Source organism: Colias croceus, chromosome 11, assembly GCF_905220415.1.
Source record: "Colias croceus chromosome 11, ilColCroc2.1".
NCBI lineage: Eukaryota > Metazoa > Arthropoda > Insecta > Lepidoptera > Pieridae > Colias > Colias croceus.
The window spans coordinates 2,007,234-2,031,395 of NC_059547.1; the positions used below are offsets into that span (position 1 = coordinate 2,007,234).

Genomic DNA, 24,162 nt, shown 5'->3' on the forward strand with positions numbered 1-24,162 from the left:
GCGACAAAAAGGGGAGAGCGCTCTGGGCATGAAGGGGTAATGAAGAAATAATTCCAGTAATTAAGTACTGCCGAATCAGAAGTCGCGTATCGCGTTTCTGGCTTTAGTTTCGCGATGAATGCAATATGCTGGCGTTTCAAATTCCACGGTGTCAATCAAACAGCGGAATAAACCATACCATCATTGTGTAACCAAATCGAATCATTCATGGCTATCAAAAGAAATTTCTTTTAAAAATTGAAAGAGGTGTGAAAGCATTAAAGGACTTTTTCATAATAAAATATGAAATGAAAGCCAAATAAATATGCTCACAAGTTTGAAGAACTAGATAAGCTCGCTGCTGTGACGTCATCGTAGCGGTCAAAATAAAACCCGCTTTGCAGGTCGCAGGAATACTTGTCTAACTGGATACGTATCTCGGATTTTTTTACCGTAGAATGTAGATACTACCTATGAAGTTTTAATAATTCATATTTACTAGAAAACGATAACAGCGTATAAAAGAGAAATTTGCAATTAAATACTTTTTCCAATTTCTATTTTCCATTATATTATACCTATTTAGTACAGAAGCTTTTTTGTTTAATAAAAACGGCTCCAAGCAACAACAATTGGTTTTTAAAAATAAGTTCGAAGCTTTAAATTCAACAAAAGTAACTTGAGCGGAATTCAAGGTTAGAAAAGTTCTAAAGTATTTGAGCGATAACCGAACTTACACAAATAGGTTCGTCCAGACCGAGATGAAAATACACCTACACGTGTGCTAGAGCGAAACAGATAGAGCATATTTTATTTATCACCTTATCAAGTTACGCAGGTTCTAAGGAGTGAAAGAGACAATGGTATTTTTATTGCTTCGAATCGCCCACCGGCGAACTATTTTGTAATCAGATCGCTTTTTGGAAACTTTTTAATTAGTTCAATGAAACGATTACATCAATAAAATCATTGAGACGAATGATATTATACTGAAATTTTAATTAATATTAATAAGATTGCTACCATATATTTTGGCCATTAAATTTTGGACGTGGACGTAATAGGTACATTAGTAGGTAATTGTCATTTATTAGGTAGGTAACTTCTAAATCTGTTTGTAAAGTTTATTAAAATATGCTAGAGATTTTTACTTTTCAAGAGAAAATTACATAAAAAAGCAAATAAAAGAATCCAGGACATGAAGATTTTAAAATAACAATTTACAACAAAGCCTTAAATTTACGGTTTACCATACCTATTTGCTGAAAAGTATTTACCTACCTTCCCTGACTTTTAAAACAGTTTTTAAAGCTGAGGGTGGCTCAGCTAACTAAATACCTAGCTAATTATTATAGTTTTTACACAAAAAATATATTATGATGTTACTAAACCTCCACAACCAAAACCAGGGCAAATAAACCAAACAAGTTAAACATGACATTACCTTTTTTTTAAATCCAGTTGAAACCGGTTAACGTCGTACATCACAGCATAGATCGAAATATTAACTAGTGAAAAAGGAAGTAATTTCGATGTAGACAGATAAACAACCCGTTGGTCCAGACTCCAGAGGCCAGACGAAACTCTTTTGAAACTTTATCTTTTTCTTTTAAACTTAAGAGTTGAGAGTTTAGACTCTTTTTAGCGTAGGATTAAAACTTCTGCTGAACTTTCAAACTAAACCTACCTTCGTGTTAAGCGATTTTTTTCTTGGAGGTGATGTTTGTTTTCGATAAATATTTTTAATCTCGCAATATTTTTATTAATAAGATCACGAGTCAATTCATAACAAATTGTAGAGCTTTCTGCCAAAGAAAGGAAATGTAAATGTCTAAACACGTTTTTATCTCATTAGAGCTAACGCGCAAGAGCAACTTTTGTCTCCGCAACTATTTTGTCTCTCCCATCAACTCTATGAAGTAAGAAAGTGCGCGCACGTAGCGACGCAACTCCCCATAGAGATGGGAGAGATAAAATAGTTGCGAAGACAAAAGTTGCTCTTGTTCTAGCTCTTTATTATCAATAGAATCAAGTGACTGACAATAAAAACTGTACCTACTTACGACTTTTGGAAACATCGTGTGAAATAATACCGCCAATGAATTCATTACCTAATCTCTAATATTATGTAGGTACTTTAATCTAATATCGAGCAAATATTATAATAATAATATACTTAAATAAAGAGCTAACACAAAAACAATCTACGTGCATGTTTTATTGACTGTATTTGTAAAAGCAGACAGACATACCAACAAACTAATTAATTATACAGTCATAATATTCTAGAAGCTTCTAATAACAGAAATAAGAAGAGTCTTTTTTTCCAAGTGGGGAAATTTTGCCTATAAGATACCCAGAGCCTAGATTTGTTTTACATGCCGCGAACTTTCTGTAAGTTTTTAAATTTACAAAATACTTATACTTTTTACCTTTAAGTACGGACGAGGCAGGGTAACTTAAAGAACTTCATTCCAGTCTAGTGCGTAGCTTTTGATATCTAACTGTAACTCGGAAGGTATCATATACGATTCTTCACAAGCTTCTCCTGCGACTTGGCCCGGTGTTAGGGGTTCCTATTATTATCAAATATATACGTACCTACTTGTTTCTTTGATACATATCTATGGTTATTGGTTAATATACTTAGATACTATAACGTTATATTTATCCAAAAATGTTCGACGAAGGATAAGGATTTGTTAACATATTGATATTTGATGCTTTTAGGTTTTGCCGTCTAAAGTAGAGTAATTAATAATAATTAATCAACGAATTTCCGTAGAGTAATTACTAATTACTCTACGGAAGCAGAGTATATAGTACTGCATTAGAGCAGTGGTGGCTCAGTGGTGAGACCTCGGACTTTGAATCGATAAGTCCGGGTTTCGTGACCAGGCGAGCGTGCAGGAAATAAATTGATTTTTCAATTTATCTGCGCATGTTGTAACATCACCACTGCTCGAACGGTGAAGGAAAACATCGTGAGGAAACCGACATGTCGAAGAATTAAAAAGTTCGACGACATGTGTCATCCGCCAACACGCACTTGGCCAGCGTGGTGGATTATGGCCTGTACCCTCATAGGAGGCCCGTGTCCCAGCAGTGGGAACGTATAATATGGGCTGATGATGATGAATTACTAATTACTCATCTTTTAAGATGAGTATTTACGCTGCATCATAATGCTGGTGGTCCCATAATGCGTTTATCAAAATAAACTAATGCAATCTACCTTATCACAATAGATACCTATTACCTACCTACATCTCTCGACGTTATAGAAGGACAAACAGACTAACAAACACAAATTCGAATTTCTGGAATACATAGGCTTGTGCTCAGACAGTCATTCTTATAACTTATAGCTGCGCTCCGCGGTTTCACCCGCGTGGCTCTTCTCCCTTTGGTCTTAGCATGATGATAAACTGCACAATCCTTATCAAGTTTTAAAGCATTGGTGCGTGATTATCATTTCTCTCGCTGTACTTAATATAAATTATTTATATTATATGTATTCGAATATTATACTATTATTACGTAACATATTCTTATTTGATTGTGAATATATTATATTGTATCTATTATACATTATATTATGGATATATCTTTACGCAGGTAATTTATTTAGTCTTATATTTATTTCTTTTATAAATATATATTTATGCTCTACCCTTCACCTTTCCTCTAATTTAATTTCTCCTCGTACGTCCGGTTGTCTGGAAGAAATCGCTGCATAGCGATAAGACCGCCAATTATTGTTGTAATGTATCCTTAGATTAAGTCTTTTTGTAATGATTCTAAGAGCAATAAAGTATTAATAAATAAATAAATAAATAAATAATGATATATAGCCTATAGCCTTCCTCGATGAATGGGCTATCTAACACCGAAATAATTTTTCAAATCGGGCCAGTAGTTCCTGAGATTAGTTCGTTCAAACAAACAAACATACAAACAAACAAACAAACTCTTCAGCTTTATATAGATTAGATCGCTTTAAAGATTAAAAAGCTTCTTATTATCGAAGTTATTGCCTTTAATTGTGCCCTCATAAAAACGAAAAGTATACAGTTGCATATGCTAACGATCTTCTGATTAAATGTTTTATAACACGAATGTAAATGGTCAGTATGGTTTAATGAAATTATGTAAATTTATTCCGATTACCTAATCGTTATTTTTGTTGTAGTTTTACGTAAAATATTTTAGAAAGTAGGTATTTTGATGTCGTTTTATTGGTACTGAGAATGAATACTTTAATTAGAATGTAAAGCTTTCATTGATGTGATAGAGCCAAAAAGCTCTATCACTAATTATACAATGGATTACCGAAAGGTTTTATTGTAGTTACAATACGTAGGTAAGTACTAAGTACATATTAATTTTCTTATGTTCGCTTTTCGTGATATCTATACATATAATAAATCTGTAGAAGGGTCAATTCTGTACATTGAAAATATTGAAAAAATAACTAGCAGGGGGTGTTACTGGATCGATACCAAACCCAAATATGTGATTAAAAAAATTTTTGTCTGTCTGTCTGTCTGTCTGTCTGTCTGTCTGTCTGTATGTGAAGACATCACGTGAAAACTACCGGTTCGATTTCGATGAAACTTGGTATAATTATACCTTATTATCCTGGGCGTAAAATAGGATACTTTTTATCCTGGAAAAATACGTAGAAAAAAAAATAATCTCAATTTTTCAGTTATCCATAGACGTTGTTCTGTATTAGGTACCGCGAACACACGTTGCGTATTATTATAGACCTAGCCGTATTTGGGTCCAATAGATATTTATAAGATGTCATTGTCCGAGTTACTCAAAATGGAGAAATAAACCATCCACGCAAAGACCGACATCCGCGCGGACAGAGTCGCGGGCGGAAGCTAGTTTTAAATAATTTGGATAATGCTTAACGAACTAACAACATAATTTAATATTTGCATGTTAGTAAATTTACGCCAAAATGTTAAAGTAGTGAATAGTTTATTATGGGTTAGACTTAGATTAGCGTGACCTAGGTCCCTACTAGGTATTAAGTATTCTGTGCTTAGATCTGCAGAAAGGTAGATAAAAGTACTTTTTACTTCGAGAGAAACCGGGGTACGCAGCTAGTTTACAAATATTCCGAATGATGACTGAGCGAAGTTATTCTATACACGTGTCTTCGCTCGGAATGAAATGCTTTTTTGCTTTTTTGCTTTTCATTTTCGAAAGGCTCTCACATTTGCGATTTTAAGAACGTGCCACATTATTTTCGACTTTATATCTATGAACTTAAGAGTTAAGATGTGTTTTTATATATCCATTTCTAATGAAAGGAATGAAGTTTCTATGTATGTACGTAGATTGCATAAAAATTGGATCGATATTGAAATTCATTATAGATCGGTTTTATTCTTTTACTTTTTAGTAGTTTGAACTGTAAAGGTACAATTCCGAGACGGGCCGCAGACTGCAACCGCAGGCGACACTGTGGCTACCGGCTGCGGTTACCGCAATGCTGCCTGCGGTCGCTATTCCAACTGCGGCTGCATGCCGTGGCTGCACAATGCACAGAACCGTGTCTAAATGATATAAACATTGCTCTTAGATATAAACAAAAAAGCGCGCAGGTGGCATTTGCATACCGCAGTCTGCGGTCGCTGCGCGCCGCGGCCGCACGCTTTGCGTCGCGTCTGCAGGCAGCAGTGTCGCCGCGCTTGGAATCAATTTCATAGATGTTCATAGAAACAAGTGCTGTCGCTTGCAGTTTGCGGTTGCAGTTTGCGGTCTGCGGCCCGTCTCGGACTTGTACCTTTAATCAAAGAATTTACTTGTAAATGGAATAAAATGTGATTGCTTTAATACAGCTAATGGTTAACGTTAGGGAACAGCTTCAATAAAATAATTACGATGTCCGGAATCTAGTTAATTTCCTTTCCCCGAGTGTTTTTCTGCTGCTATAAGCAATTTCCCGCCAATTTATATTTCAATATAAAAATGATTTGCTTAAACTTATATAAACATTTTGTTTGATTCTAGAGAAGTTTTAGATATCTATAGTTTGTACTGATCTGTATACCTACCTATTTTCATTTGAGACTGTATTTTAAATCCGACTTTGTACCCACACTTTAACACGTATAAAATAGCGTGAATATCTAAAATCTAAATACTTCTTATGGTTCAAAACTCAACTCTCTATCATTCATATTTATATAGACATCTTTTATATTTATAGTTATATATATTCTTTATTGCACACATTTTTTTAAATTTTACAATACCAGGATATCAGAAGCAATTGTAACATAAATTGCGCGCCATTAATACTAGGTACCAATTTAAAAAAAACAGTAGCTCATTAATTAAAAAAAATACCCAAAAATGTAAAAGGCACAGATTATGTACGTGTTGTATCTATATTGTAACATTGTTGTCAACAGGTTGGAGCCTCTCGAGTTGAGAACAAAACAAGCGTCTGTCTCAAGATATTTGAGTGTCTGACGCTTTGAAACTTGAATTATTTCGACAGACTCTTTTCGTTACTTTTTTAATAAAATGCAGGTGATTTGTTGTAATATTGTGTGTGTATGGGAGCAGAATGTGTAAATGTAATAATGCTTCTGTAGTACGCGAATAATAATATAACACTAGATAAATAAAACATGTTTAATAAAATATGTGGTAGGTATAGGTATGCAGTTAACATGACAGTAGTTCACAGTGGCACACAATAAGTGTACCTACCTAACCTAACATACCTACTTATTAAATTATCATTAGAAAACTCAATTGCCAATTAAGCTTTTACTTAGTAGGTTCAAGGTTGTAGAGCTAAATCTCTATATCTTAAATTGATGAACGACGGCTCTTATAGATATTCTTTTTAATCCTTAAAATTTGAGGTATTTATCGATGCAAACTTATGAAATTCTTTAAATAAATTGATTCCACTCGTTTTCTTTTACTAAAATACATCACGAAAGTACGAAATCCGAGAGAGTCATTCACGAAAAATCAATCTCTCTCGAGTCTCGACCCCATCTCTGGGCCTACCCCAATTTACTTCATATTAAAATACCTTACGTATTTGTACAATTAGATTACAAAGTAACTTTGTAGAATTGAATACAATATAATTTTATTAATTACCGGTTTCTTTACTTCTGAATATGCTCTGGTTACTTGGTTAGCTTATCTGTTAAAATAATGTTTGAAATATATTATATAATCTCAAAAAGTGTTAGAACTTAGATATGACGATCCGTAAGTTTATTAGCAAGTCGTGAAAGTAGCACTATGTGCCTATAGGTAATTGCAGGTAATATATTTTGTCCTATTTTTCCTTTATTTATAAAAAAAGATACGAAAGGTAAAATTATAGAAAATAAATATATACCTAGGTAATGGTCGCAATGGATTTTAAAGATGAAATCTCGTAATTAATATTTATTATGTAGGTACCTACTCATAGGATACGACAGGTGGCTTTTTTAACTAACATTAATTTAGGTACCTAGTTAGGTATAAATATGACTCACAAAAACACAAATTAGTACAACTACTAAAAAATTGACTCCAAGTAAGTTTCAAATAGTCAATTGCATGCACAATAGATGGAAAAAAATAACAATAGCATTATTTGTTGTGTGGTCAACCATTGTGGTATTTCTAAGAGATATTACCTAGGTATATGGTTATTGTCCAAAAATAGTCAAGTTGGGGAAATACCCAGGGGTATATTATAAAGATTTGACCCTTTTAAGGTGTCATTTTGAAAGAAACAAATACCTAGGTATATTATTATAATTAAATCTAATATAAAACGATTTCTAATTCGTATGCTGAAAATATTAATAAAATTTTATTTTAATAACTATGTACCTATGTAATATCTAACATGAGAATTTTGAAACGTACCTAAGTATTTGTAAATTAATCTTAGTATCTAACTTTTTAACAAACGAACAAAGAATAAAATAGTGTTCTAAACTGCAATATAAAGTGCTAAGTGCATTTTAATTAAAAAAAGCTCCGCGCGCTGTACGATACTTTCTTGGATCTTTCAAAACTTTTATTAGCTCTTTTCTACATTCACTGTTAAAAATTATATCACTTAAGGTTTCTCATTGCTACTATTACATTTTCTAGACTAATAAAATAAAACCAAATTTGAACCTACCAAACAAAGTGATTGGTCTTTATAGTTTAAAGCTCTACGAGGTAGGTAGGTAAATAAGGGATAAATAATTATAAGTTAGCAGGAACTGTTACTATCTCGTTTACTATTTGTTTTGCCAGTTTACTGCTAATCGTGTCGAACTGTGGATTCTTCCTGGAACCTAGGACACACTTCACTGGTCGCCTTGAAACGGTAACTAAAAAATCTTAGAACGTTAACAAAAGAATTCGATTGTATAGCAAAAGTATAGAATTCTTATCAAAATATTTAAAATTTCTTCGAGTTATTAAATCTGTAAGTAATATAGGGGTAGTAAATATATGCAATTTACGTTAATTAATGCTTAGTGCATCACTATCGGGCTCCGTGCGGGATCGATTCGAGCGACGTTGCCGCGCCGCTTCGTTTTGTTTGGGTTGTGTGCCGCGCCGCTCGGCGCCAAACATCGTACAAAAACTTTTGTGAATCGTACGCGTTATCGGTCGGCTAGTGAATTAGTGCATTCTTCATTCAAATAAAGTTTAGTAATAGTTTATTTAATCTGTGCTCGGACGATTTACGTTTTTTTCAACTGTAGTTGAAAATTTGAAATGGTTTAACGTGATGAATAGAGATTTTTGTTTAATTAGTGGACTGTGGACTAGTGATTTTGTAAACATGGTGATTTGTGATTTTGTATTCAATGGTCCTTTTCTTTATCTTTAGGACAAAACCCCCTTCGATATATACTTTTCATACTACGACGTACCCTTCAATTCTTCATAATAAAATATTGGAATCTGTGCTCCTACCTACCTACCTAATTTGTTTTAGTTTGTACCTACCTACCTATTACTGTATGCTAAATTGTTAAATAATGCAAATTACCAAATCAGAATTCTTAATATTATAATATGTATGTATGTAGTATGTCCTACCTACCAAATATCAATTTAAATATGTATTGTACAATACGAGATTGGACTCCATTGGAATTGGATGAAATTTTTCTCACTGTAGTTAGGTATATATAACTAGCTGTTGCCCGCGACTTCGTCCGCGATTACGTCGTTTTTCGTCATTCGTCGTTTAAAAAAAAATACGTGGCACTTTATTTTTGAATGTTCTTAATTATTGTCTCTTATAAAATTTAACTAAATTAAAATTGAACACTGATAAGAAAATCTTAAAATCTAAAGACAACATGAATGAATGTGATTTAAATTCTACATTACTTAGTATTTCAAATAATAATCTAAATTAAATGTAGATTAACAGTTTGATCGCACCATTATAGAATATGTACCTAAGTATTAAATTACGTCAGTATACATAGTAACTTTACTAAAAACACGATGACTTTCTTTCGCGCTCGGTACCACAAACTAAGCATGTTTGTGGTACGTGGCCCGCGTCACTTGACCCCCCGCGAGTTCCCCTCCGTTGCTATGCGAAAATACATTCGTTGCTCTACTGTAGGAAAAATTGTAATACTGTGGCCTGGGCGTTATAACACGTCCAGGGAGTTCCTGAGTGCCGATATCACCATCTTGAGGAAAAGCTTCTAATGTCGATATAAAACTGCATACATACGAATTAACCTGTTCTAAAATAATTGTGAAATGAGTTCAGTTTTAAATTTGAGAAATATTGATTTCTTGTATTCCACTATTCGTTGTAGTCGAATACAAAATATATTTAAACAAACTTAGGTTGGCCTTCAGGCAAAAGGGATCCTATCAAATGGTAAACTTGACCTTGTATCTTAAAAGTAAGCATGAAAGGACCTTCTGATAATTATTGAGCACCAAAGGATCATTTGAAACGCACTACTATAAGAGCGAATATTGTCTAATAACAGTTTAGATTGCACAGTATGTTCCTCTAAAAGTAGTGATTTCAAAGGTTCCGGTGTATCTTCAAACGAAAGCCGTCTCCTTACTCCACTTTAAAGCATGTAAAGCATGCAAAGAACATACTACGTTAATATCGCCTATACAGAAGATGATCTGTAATAAATTGTGAGGATATAAGCAAACCCACTTTTATATTTGTCGGACCACACCACCGAATTCGTAGATTGTTTACCTCTAAGTCATCAAGACTATGACGAAATCGTCTGCAGTAAGACGGGCCTCTCGCTATTCGTCCGTTTTCAGAGACTGAATAATTTCAATTCTTAATCTTTCATTAAACAAATATTAATCGTTCTTGTCTCAAATAATTGTAATATTCGCGTCCCTACTCTAGTCATTGCTTATGCTCATGTTCATCTTCAAGAGATCGAATAATATTATGATACACCCTATCATTTGTCAAACGGTCTTCATATTGAGTAAAGTTTCAGATTCTCGAGATAAAATATGACTGTCGTGATCAGTAGTGAAACGTAATTCCCTCTCAGTGAGGGTTTCGGTCTAACGGGATAATAGGGGAAACCGGGTTTGTTTGTCTCACGGGTTGGTTGTCACAGCGGTCTTAACACAAAACTGAACTCATCCGTGACTGCCGTGAGGGCCTCACAAGTGTTTATAGTTTTCGCACAGATTTTTAATGATATGAGGACCGAATATGGTCCTCATAACATCACCATCAGAAAAAAGGAAATATTTTTAATTGTGAAAAAATATTAATATGATTAACACTATTTTAACATAAAATATTATAAGTCTGTGAGTGTGTAAAAAAAAAGATGGGTTGCACTCCGGGAGTGCCGGCAGATAGCCGGCAGAAGTGAAAACTTGATTATTAACGTTCAGCATGTTTGATATTTTGGAATGGTAGGTATCTGTCTTACGCATGGAATATAAGGGCTAAAAAAACTAACATCCGTCTTACGCTTTTTCGATGGTCACGTGTCCTGACGCGAGTTTAAGATTTTATACCCAACGCCGCTAAAAAAGTTTTCACTTCAATAAATCCAGCTAATAACACATCAAACTTATGTTTATAATTAAGTATACGACATGAAAATATATTAATTACCAAGCAATAATAATACAGATAAATACTGAACATAAGTATAATAGTTAGTATTAAGTAGTATTAGTTAAAATATACTTTGACTGTTAGTCAAAGTTTATTTTTACTAACAACATGTAAATGAAGAAGAAATAATAATTACCAACGAACTAACCTTTTCTATAATACTTAACACGGCACATTTTTCAAATTATCTTGCTCAACTCTGCTAAAAAATTTGAGGGTTTTGTTGGAACTTTAATGTGTGAAAACTATGATATATCTAAACTACGATACTACTTGAAATAACTTGCATGCGGAAATGCTCATTACAATTGTGAATCTAAAGAATAACTAACAACATACTATTCAATTTTATTGAGCTGATGAATATCTTTTGCCTGGAAGAGATCACCGTCTCCTAATAAATATACTGTGTTTTCTTATAAAATCTTTACATAATTTATTTTATTTAGTAGTTTAGTTTTTATTATTTTTATGTAAAAATGAGCTTGAGCAATGAGCTTATACATATTTGGCAAAAGTATACATAAATTTTTTATAATTTCAGGACCGCAACTTAAATGGGGCGCTCGGAAAATATGCCTATGGGTTATTAATAGAGAAATGATACACAACAAAGTTATGTTGGATCCATTTTATTTATAAATAATGAAAATGATATATTTATAAAATATAAAACATATTAGTTATGTAAAATGATTAAAAATAAATAAATGAAGCAACTACGATTCAAAGAAAACATCTTTTTCAGTGTGAAAATGCTCTTAGCAATCCTGGATGATGAACTATATATCATGTACTCTGATCCCAGTACGGTCGGTACCTCGATAGCCATAACGATAAATATTATAATCAGATAACCGCAAAGTCAAAATAAAAACATTACTTGTACAGTTGTGAGTGCAAAATTTACGTTTCATTTGGCAATAACATTTTTTCGGTACTAAAACGTAGTAGTTTGATATGTGGCTGGCTGCCCCTCCTCTCCTTCCTGAAAAATATCCTCCAAAATTTCCCGAGATACTTCCAATGATTGAACCATTATGATTAACACTATTATTGATATTGATCAATGATTGAACCATTGGACGTTGGACATTAACTTCAGTCAAAAATGAACGAAGCGGATGATTACTAATTTCCACTTAATTAATACTTTATCATCAAATCATCAATTTTCAAGTGGTGTTGTAAAATTGTCAGCAGAAATCGTCTTCCAAAGGCGATATAATTTTATGAGCATTGAATCTGTAAATAAAAAAATCAAAAGTTAACTGTAAATCTATAAAAAAAGCTACTTACAAATAAAATTTTATCAAAAACTACTGTTCCCAATGCACCTCAAAATCTTGTAAAAGTCATATATAAAAGAATTCATCAATTCATCATTTTATTATTTCATTCAAAAAGTGTAATAATATAATACCAACAAAACACATGAATTGCTATCATTATAAAAAAATAAATACCTGTATGTAACAACTTACCTTTAGTGGGAACGCATGACGGTGAAAATTCACAAAACACTAAGATTGCATTTGATATTTTTGGTTTTATGGCATTCAATAGTCAAAAGTCGATTTCTCTGTCCCTATGTCCCTTTGTATGCTTAAATCTTTAAAACTATACGCAACGGATTTTGATGCGGTTTTTTAAATAGATAGACTAATTCAAGAGCAAGGTTTTAGTATATAATTTATTAGGTTTTAGACAAAGCGGGCAAAGCCGCGGGCGGTAAGCTAGTAAATTTATAAAACACGAAGATTTTTAAAATTGTAACTAATGAACTCAATCAATATTAGATTAATTACTGTAGATAATGGTGTCTAGTTTTACTTAAAATAATAAACATCTACCCTCACTTTAAAAAAATGTAGTATATTTATTATTTACACGAAATATACCTTATAGGGAAGGGAAGATATGGGTTAAAGAGTTAAATAAATAACATGATTATATTTAAATTATTAATTTTCAACAGTGTATTCAGTAGTGTTAACATGTAAATTGATTTGATTTTTACGAAATCTCATAGATGGCGCTGTTACAAAATTAACATTATACAACTTACATTCTTTAAACTATGTTTCTCTTCCCAAGTTACTTAAATGGCATAATTTTTATAGTTTCAATCTAGATATTGTCAAACAACATTTATATATGCGTCATTTAATTATTAATTTCCAATAGTTAATGTGTGTTTGATTTTTATAACACTGGCTATAGATGGCGCTGTTTCAAATTTGTCTTTATACTGCTAAGATTCATTTAACTGTTTCTCTGCCAAAATTACATAAATGACGTAGTTTTTATAGTGTAAAGGTAGATAATAGCATGGCTTACTCAAAAACAACATTTAAACATGAGTCTTTAGATTGTACGCTGTCGTAGTACACGGAATATGTAAGAAAAATAAAGGTTCACAGCTCCTTCCCCGTAGGTGATAGCTTGATAATATGTAGCCTATAGCCTCACCCGACCTGTTAGTAATATTCATGCAAAATTTGAAGTCAATCTATGCAGTACTTTTCGAGATTAGCCCAGACAAACATACAGACAAACAGACAAACAGACAAACAGACAAAAATTCTAAAAACTATGTTTTTGGCTTCTATATCGATTATAGATCACGGCCCAAGTATTCTTTTAAAAAAATATTCAATGTACAGTTTTGACTTTCCTACGATTTTATTATATTTAGGTATATATAATATACCTACCTATGTTGTTGATATGTATTTAATTAAAATAAAGAAAATGTAAAAAGATAGTAGGTACCTAGGTAGTATATTACTTTGCATGAGCTTACAGTGCAAGCTTTTCTCTATAAGCTAGCTCTAGCCTATGTCTAAACAATCCTGTTCCTAACTCCCCAATCTACAGAGTATAATATGTATTACCTAATACCTACGTATCTATAGCCTCTGTGCATATTACTAAGGTACTAGCGGACTGCCCCGTACACATTTCGCAATAAAATGTAGCCTATGTTCTTTCTCAGGGTCTAAAGATTGTCTGTGCCAAATTTCATCAAATCGGTAACAGACAGAGTTACTTTCGCATTAATTATAATATATTAGTATAGGGATTTAGGTATACCTGTACAGTTTCACTTACAAGGTCACATTTAATCGTTCAATAGTTTGTAGGTCATCGATCTATTAAGAACTAGACCTATCTACCTACAATACCTACAGTACCTACCTATCAATATGCTGAGTATATCATATAGGTACGCGATTATCCTAAGTCTTATGTTCTAATTCTTTGAAGGTAGGTATAAGAAAACCAAAGTCATACTTTTTATTAACTACTAGCTTACCGCCCGTGGCTTCGCTCGCTTTGTCTAAAACCTAATAAATTATATACTAAAACCTTCCTCTTGAATCACTCTATCTATTAAAAAAAACCGCATCAAAATCAATCAAAATCCGTTGCGTAGTTTTAAAGATTTAAGCATACAAAGGGAGTAGGGACATAGGGACAAAGAAAGCGACTTTGTTTTATACTGTGTAGTGATTTTAGAAAAGATGCCTAACTACGAAATATAACCTTAATTTTGAATACCTAGTATTTTTTGTATAGGTACATATTCCGAAATTTTGTATATCTGAAGGTCTTCTCTGAACAGGTCTATAGGACGTGAAGTATCATTTCACTCTATGATTCTGTTATCCTGGTAAAACAAAAGCGGCTTATTATCTATTTATCTTTATTTTATAGTTATTTTACTGATCGATGTAAAACAGAGCTTATGCGTAACGTAGTGTGTTAATTAGTTAACTAGTATACTTAATTAATAGTAAATATTAAAAGCATCTAAGAATTTACTTCGGTTTAGCCGGTAAAAACAGTTCCTTATTATATTTGCTAATCTGGCAAATATACATATATGTATATATAGTACTTACCTTTGTTAACTCACCCAATATACCTGTGCCGTCAGCACATTACAGTTACAGTCACATCACGAATAACATCACATACCTTCATATTACACACCCATTTTTTTGTTTTTATGTCTAATCCATTTTAGGTAGGTATGTTAAACAAACGAAAAATCAAGAATTTCACAATTTTGAGGGTGACATTGTGGAAAGTTATGTTCCAGGAATCTCCTGCGGACTGGACCAACTGAGATGCAGTTTTTGTTAACTTGACGATGACTCCTTTCTCATTTGTTAAATTCACGTTAATTACCTAAAAGCTTAATTATCTTCTACTAGCTTTCCACCCGCGGCATCGCCCGCGCAGTCAAAGAAAAACCCGCATAGTTCCCGTTCCCGTGGGATTTCCGGGATAAAACCTATCCTATGTCCTTTCTCGGGTATCAAAATATATCTATACCAAATTTCATGCAAATTGGTTCAGTAGTTAAGGCGTGATTGAGTAACAGACAGACAGAGTTACTTTCGCATATTTTATAATATTAGTATGGATTTAAATTTGAAATATTCGTGGAATTTTGGTAGGAAAAATAATTTTAGACGTATTTTTCGAGGTATGCAAGAAATCATAACCGATCTGTTATTCCATATTTTCCATAGATATTTGGTACATATACCTACATCGTTGTTTAAGTATATCCAAATCCCACCATTCATGCATGACAACATGATTTTGTTTGTTAGTACCAATCTCAGGAACAACTGGTGCGATTTTAAAAATTATTTATTGGTTGCTGTGGCGCTAAAACCAACAGTGGCGGAGCAATGCGGGTAAAACCGCGGAGCACAGCTAGTTAATAATATTAATACCGAATACGGCTTAGGAATAAGGTAAGCCACAATATCTACGAGTCTCGAGGGAACTTGGTCAAAATGGTCATAACTATGATCTTAGTGTCTCCCCCTGGGGAAGAATTGTAGCTACGTGCTGTCTTTGCTAACATAAACTTTATTTAATCTGATTTATGTAATACGTTACGAAGGACAAAGAAATAAGTCGTAATACTCAAAAAAGCTGAATCATTAGACATGTGATTATGACTTAAATAATCCCATTCGATTGTGCTCGATTTGAAATGTTGGATGACTAATTGGATTATTTCCTAAACTGCTTATTATAATTACTTAAAATTTCTGTATAAAATAATTTGGCAGGCTTTGTTTCTTTTAGTTTAAATAACTTGAAAATGTCATTACTATTATTATATGAACTTTATATTATTATGTAGATACAATTGTGTGTCTATGACCTATGTCATTTTATGGAAACCTAAAAATACAAGTAAAAATATATCCGTTCTGTGCGCAAAGATAAAAATCTTATAGGTACTAGGTACCTATATCTTTGATTCTGGTATAACTCTCAATTCTCATAGTTTTAGTGCTCTACGAATATTTATGATCATTTGCAATCATCATCAGAACGACCATGCTGACATTGAGCCTAAATCCACAGCCCAACTCATTGGCAAAGAAAGAAAATACAATTATTTTAATGGCATAAAATCATACTTATACCTACTTATATAAATCTGAAGAGTTTGTTTGTTTGAACGCGCTAATTTCAGGAATTTTTTTGTTATCTTTTATTATTTAGCCCATTTATCGACTATAGGTTGATTTTATCGACTATCATCACGGTAATAAGCAGAGTACTGCGGGTAAAATCGCGGGGCCTAGTTACAAATAGTTTGGAAAATCCAAAAGTGCACGCCTCATAATCTCATCCTTTACAATAAAATTGATTATTTATAAAGAGTACGTGACTATAAATATAAAAATGAAATAAAATAAAACATTTGGAAAAGTAAAGAAAGCGGTACCGTAATAATTGAGCTATTTTTCTTGTGGCCCCACCTAGATGTGAAACTGCGCAGGTTTAAGGGACTGACTACCAACTTATTTTTTTAAACCTTGGCTTATAGTATAAAGAATCGAGTTTATAATGGTGAATTTTGAGTACACTATAAAAAAAAAAAAAAGTCGATATTTTTTTTGTTTATTTAATAACAATTAAACCACATCGAATCAGACCCTGAAAAATGAAAGGGTTCTATTCCTGAGCATACTCAAGCGTAAGAGAAAAAAAAAGACTCGATTAGTAAAGTATTTCGGTCGCTATCGTGTTAACAAGAAAAAGGATCCGCACATACAGACACACGGACGTCCAAGACAGAACTTTTTTAAACTGTTTTTTAACTAGTTTAAATAACAAAAATGACATCAAAAATATCATGAACGTTAAAAATAGTGTTTTTTCTTAATATGTGTGTGTATGTATTATCTTACAAGTGCAATGTATGATACATAAAGACATTTTAAGTTTGAAAAATCAGATGTTTTGCGCGAAGTGACAGTAGTACCCACCTCAACGCTTCGCTTATGAGGCGTGCAATAAATTGAAGAGCAGGGAAGAAAGATTTGGTTTTTATAGCACGTTAAATTTCATTAAAATGATACAAAAGTACCCTATCATCATGTATGTTAGAACGGATTGTAAGGGTAATTGGTATCGTTTAGCTATAAGTGATAAGTGAAGGCCCTTATCATTTAGTGGGAAATATAAGAGATCGATTCTGATTAAAGGCTAGTAAATATTCTGTTTTATCTATTGAGGACCGAACTCAGGACTCTTGTTTCATCGTAACGAGATACACTATCACTGTAATACTTATTTATTTTATGAATTTCTAATATCACTACATAGTATAAAACAAAGTCGCTTTCTCTGTCCCTATGTCCTTATGTATCTTTTATGTACCTACCTATGTTTAAATCTTTAAAACTACGCAACTGATTTTGATGCGGTTTTTTTAACAGACATAGTGTTTCAAGAAGAAGGTTTTAGTATATAATTTATTAGGTTTTAGATAAAGCGGCCGAAGCCGAGTGCGGAAAGTTAGTTGTCTATAAATAGATACGTAAATATAAAGTTAAATTTTAATTGTATTTGTATTATTGCTGATAAATGCCTCGCTTATAATATATTTTTTTATTTGTAGATATACATAGAAATTCATAAAAAAAACAAAATGTTAGTAACAATATTAATCTTAAGGAGGAGGAATCGAAATAAAAAGCTTACGAACATCGACGTACCGATATTTTTTTTATTTACAGCAATTTTAATCTCCACTTACCTACTTAAAACTAAATGACGACTAACAATTCAACAATATACTGTATTACTTGAGATGACAGATAATAAACCACAGAAATAAGTTATTTTTTAACACGCTTTTAGTAGCTCTGATGAAATTTTAGTATGTTTGTATGTCTGACTCCTGTAGGCTCATAGTGATCAACTGTTTCAATTCAAACTTCGTTAATCGCGATATCTTAGGAATGGTAACTAAAAATGAATACTGGAATTATCCATAAAGGATTGCTTAAAACATAAAAGTACTTGCATGTATACATTTAATCAGCGATTGTAATTTCAATGAATATTTATAACGTCAAAACAATACAACATAAAAGAATTTTACGTATTTTTTCTTAATTAACTAACAATTTAATGTAGTAAATTAACCTATACAAAAAAAACGGATTGTACTGTAATAAATTCTTTTTTAACAACTTAGGTATATTCTAATATCACCATCGATCGTCACACATAAAGATCATAACATGAACACTTCACTATGTGTGTACTAGTCTTTGATCTTCTTTGATAAATCAAAATCCCTGGAGTAAAACTGTCAGTGTTTCCGCGATGATGCTTGCGCGGCCATTTCATTCAGTATCAAATCTTGAATTTTATTCCTAACAACTAACTTCCTTATCGGATCTAATTCCCTCAAAAACGGTGTTAGACTCTTAAGGTACATCAGGTCGTAATCATCTTCTTCAGATTTCACCTGACTTGACCTGTCTTCTGGCAGTGGATCGATTGCATATTCTTCACTATAGCTCGTTTCATCACACGGCTCGAATTTAATACGTTTCGGCGACTCGTCAGGTTCAACTACCAGGACCTCATAATCTTCGGTAGATGTGTAGTACGATTGCTGCAGGAACCAAAGCGCCTTAAAATACTTCCATTTGCCTTTGTATTCCTTGATGTCATGTTTGATGTGAGCCCTTCTCACCTCCCGTTTGAACAAGTCTCGAATTGTCTTCCATTTCATACGCACTTTGCTTTCTGGAAATTAATTATTGATTTTGTAAGTTATTTATTAATTATTATCAAAGTCTTAATATTAGTCCCTACTAGGTAGGTAATATGTAGGTATAAGTACCTATAGTGTAAAGCTTGTCTCAGCTTGGATAATTCTAGAACAAAATAATAAGAAACTCTACCCGGGTAGAAACCGGGCGACTAGCTAGTCTAGCTAGTCTATATTATTATACTATCTATAAGTACCTATAAGTAAGTAACAGAATTGGAGTGTCTATTTTTAATGTTGAAATAACTAAATAATTTTTACTAAATGTGTAAAGCACAGTATTACAATAGTATAAAGTGTAGGTGTGTAACACATATATACTACTAAAATAGTAATTTTTAAAATTTTTGTCAGTCTGTCTGTCTGTCCGGAAGTACCTACCGGCTGATCTCAGGAATGGCTGAACCGATTTTAAGACTTTCACTGACATAATAATATAGCTATCGTTTTAAGGAGTAACTTGGTATATTGATATTCCCACAGGAACATTAATTTATAAGGAAGGAGGAGGATGATTATAATGAAAAACTAATTCACGCGCGCGGGTGAAACCGCGGGGCTTAACTAGTTCACTATAGAATCTGTGTGATTGGCGGGTAATATTTAAGTCTAGAATATACCTACCTAGTCTCTCTTTTTATTATGCTACAGCTGTCAGAAAAATGAACAATTAGACACTAATATAATATAGTAAGAATTTTCGGAATTGCATTAGATATAAAATAAATAATAATTGATATTAATAAAATCATCACTAGCACTTAGCAGACTGCAGCAGGCAATATTTAAAAAAAAGTGAGGTTAGGTTTGTTTGTTTACATTTTCGAATTTAGTACGGTCTACAAAAATCCAAAATTATAAGATTTAGAATTATACAGAACAAAAAGTACTTATTTTAAAAATATCCACCTAGTTTCATAATCCAAAATATACCTAGTTTCATATTATGAAGAGTACCTATGTTAGTAATAGATATGCAAGTTGACGTTTATTCTGGTATTTACGTGGTATTACTACCGCCATCTTGTTTTATAGGCGAACAACACAAGCGACATGGCGGCTTACCTGGCACGTTCAATATATCACTAATTTGTCCCCAAGCAATAGAAGCAATAGTTCTGTCGTTGTAATCCTCACATTCTGGGTTCCATATGCACTCGCGCTTCTTTACCTCCTCTATCAGAATAGGGATATTCTGTGAATTGAACATTTTTATTGCACCTTGTCGCGACATCGTACGCGCGACAACCAGCGTGAAACAAACGATCGAGCGACTGGCGCTGCTAGACGGGCAAAGCTAGCCCGTATTCCGTAATCTATGTGGGTTGCGCCGCGCGACGTTGCCGCGTTGTGCATCGAGAAAGCCGCGCGACACATCGCGTGCCGCGTGGCGGGCGTCTTGTCAATTGTCTGGTGTAGACGTAGTATTCATAGCCCGTGGACCATAATAATGGAATCGTGATCATAGAGATTAGAGATAAACTGCAATGTAATATTGGTACTGTATGTTGCAGTAGGTTTAATACACTGACAAAGACTATGACTATGCTATAAAAATAGATATCGGGAAATAGGTAGGTAATTGAATATCCTCTATTTTACCTTTTTTAACCTTATGTTTAAAAAATAAGACCAATTGAGTATGTATTGAGTCGATATAAATTATAAATTAACATTCCACAATTTAACTTTTCTATAGTTGTAGGTAACCTATTCATAAAAGGTAATAAAAATAACTTTTTAAAAGATGGTTAATAGAATCATAAGGTTATAGCTAATACATGAGTAAAATCACGTAAAATGAAGATTTTTTGGTAAAATATGAAAATCGCACTTTGTCAATTTCGCTGCCATCTCTCATAAAATAACGGTACTAACATAAAATAAAATATTATAAACGTTGAAGTTTAAACGTAGTTCTGACGTAAACTCATAGATGGCGCTAATACAAAATGCCGAGCGTATGGTAGTCGCCGACCGACGCCAGGGCTTAGGTAAACGGTGGAATCTCTAGTATACAATAATGATAATAACTGTGTTGAAATTAAACAACTTGTCAGCTAAATAGTATTACAAAAAAATGTTGCCAGCATTTTAATTCGGATGTTTCCATAGTTGGAGTAAATCCGGCAAATAAATATAAAAAATTCTCATGTAGGTATAAAGATGCCAGCTCACTAGGGGGCGCTCTAGAAAACATTTTGCATAATTAATTATGTATGCTAAAAATTTTCTTCAAAATTTCTCATTTGAGTTTTAAATTCTTAGCAGGGGCTTATCTTATTTTATATTATGGTCGTTTGGGCGAACGCCCCGCGCGGTACCATATATTATACCTACCTAGGTATAATATATGGTACCATATACGTAGGTATACATACCTACCTAGGTATGTAGAAAAAATTAGTTAGATCATCTCTACTGCTGTTATTGCAATTTAGATAGATATACCTATTCTATGGTAATATGTACCTAAGAAGTTTTCTCGTATGTAATTTTTCGTTTTATGATTTATTAATAACTAGCTCCGACCCGCGGTTTTACCCGCATTGCATCGCTCCTGTTGGTCTTAGCGTGATGATAGCCTTCCTCGATAAATAAGCTAGCTATCTAACATTGAAATATTTTTTCTAATTGGACCAGTAGTTCCTGAGATCAGCGCGATCAAACAAACGAACAAATTCTTCAGCTTTATAGTATTAGTAAACATACTACAGCGAGCTTAGCTGACTTTAAGGAGGTAGAAAATGACTAGGAACTAGGAAGGTTCTAATATAAAAATAAAGACACAATATTCGTCCACATTTATTTAGAGACATCAGTATAAAATATATGAGATATAAAACAGTACAGTCGTAACTTAAACTAAAATATATAAATATACAAATATAAAATATTTTAATATATTAAAATTAAATATCTCTCAACTGTAAAAGATCGTATTAGAGAGGTGTGATATAAATAAATAAGTTCCGATACAAAATATTCATAAAATAAATATAATTCTTGTGAATGGATTCACTGTGATAGATTTAAAATATGTTTATAATAAATATATTTTAAAATAAAATATTATTTAAATAAATATTTATCACAGTGAATAGGACCTACGAAGATGATAGGGAGAATGGTTAATAAACTTTATTTGGAAAAGATGTTCATTTCTTGAAATGGTTTAGAAATAGATTGCGTTAATTGTAGATTGTAGACTGAATTTTGACATTATTAATTTATTTTCAAATGCTAACTCAAACAGATATATTTACTGGAAACGGAACTTAGATAAATCATTGCGTATACATTATATACCTACATAATAAACTTTAATTGAAGTTTATTAACGATTCTCAGACGAGGAAGAATAGATTTACACAAGATTATTGTGAACTATAACATCGATTACAATATTATGTATTATTCTAAACATTTACGTACGTTTGGCAGATACATAGAAACGCGGAATGTATAACAACTTATTCACGAAAATTAATTTTCCATTTTTTTTGGTGTTAGCCGTAAATACAAATTAATTAATACTTTAATTACAATTATAATGAATCATTTAACAAATATGTACGTATGGGTTGTGCTTAACCTCAATATTTAAATTAACAATAAAATTATAATTAGGTATTACATATGTTATTTACATAGCCATGAAACAAATCATAAAAAGCGTAAGCAATACATAATATTTATACACAACAACATTACCTTCTATTAAATTCATTAATTACAATTGAAATTCGGTCAAAATATAAATTCCGTAATAGGATATTTTTCAAACCATCTAATTTGGCACGGCAATACAATTTTAAAAGCGTTAAACAAATGTATAATTATTGTAACATTTTATACAACTACTAGCTGTGCCCCGCGGTTTCACCCGCATGGCTCCGCTTCTGTTGGACTTAGCGTGATGATATATAGCCTTCCTCGATAAATGGTCTATCCAACACCGAAAGAATTTTTGAAATCAGACCAGTAGTTCTTGAGATTAGCGCGTTCAAACAAACAAACAAACTCTTCATCTAGGTATATAATCTTATAATATAAAAATGAATCCCAAAATGTGTTTGTAAGCGCATAACTTGAGAACGGCTTTAACCGATTTCGTTAATTCTTTTTTTATAATATTCCTTGAAGTTCGAGGATGGTTCTTATGTAGAGAAAACGTGAATATGTACCACGGGCGAAGCCGGGGCGGACCACTAGTCTATAATATAATATAGGATGGTTCTTATGTAGAGAAATACCATGGGCGAAGCCGGGGCGGACCGCTAGTATTAGTATAGATGTATGCTGCTAAAAATGTAATAATAGCAGTAAATACTAAACTAATACTGTAATGTTGATAATTGCCTTGTATGTACGTGTTGAGTTTGGTTTTCTATAATATTTTTTCTCTGTATTTGAATTTTATACTATTTTGTAGAGCAAACAAAAGCTTTTTTAAAACATCGATAGGTATTGCATAGAACAATTATTTACTCAAACTATTACAACTTGTAAATAACCAAGGGTAGCTAGGATATCTAAGTTAGGAACTCGGACAATTTCAATATTGAATTACAACCATAGTATACTTGAGTTATGACATTTTTTTTAAGTCCCACTTATTAAACATTTTCAATCTGAGATGTAAGTAGATATTCATTGTTTCTCTTTCACTCTGCTGTGAATGATGTAAAAAAGTTCATTAAAAAGTTTAGTAGTATTAGGAGTGTACTCAAGGCAAGAAGCAATTTCTAACATGTTTGTTCAAAAAATACAGGTCTGAATATTTTTATGTTGGCAACACTGGGCCACTATATGTCATGTACATAATGTTGCCATCATCAGGAAATATTTTGGAATAATTTTAATTGTTTTGTCTTTATTTTGAAACTGTCCTCGTCTTCCTAACTGAATTGAAGTTATCAAGCCAGCA

The 24,162-nt window shown here is 32.6% G+C and overlaps 1 protein-coding gene across 1 annotated transcript; it reads right to left on the reverse strand.

The window, feature by feature from the left end:
• Window positions 1-18,157: 18,157 nt before the first annotated feature.
• Window positions 18,158-20,507, reverse strand: LOC123695456. Its single transcript, XM_045641317.1, has 2 exons — window positions 20,298-20,507; window positions 18,158-19,207 (listed from the first exon to the last, which is right to left on the reverse strand). Exons 1-2 carry the CDS (start codon window positions 20,464-20,466, stop codon window positions 18,765-18,767), a joined length of 612 nt encoding a protein of 203 aa, XP_045497273.1. The 5' UTR covers window positions 20,467-20,507; the 3' UTR covers window positions 18,158-18,764.
• Between the last annotated feature and the right edge of the window lie 3,655 nt (window positions 20,508-24,162).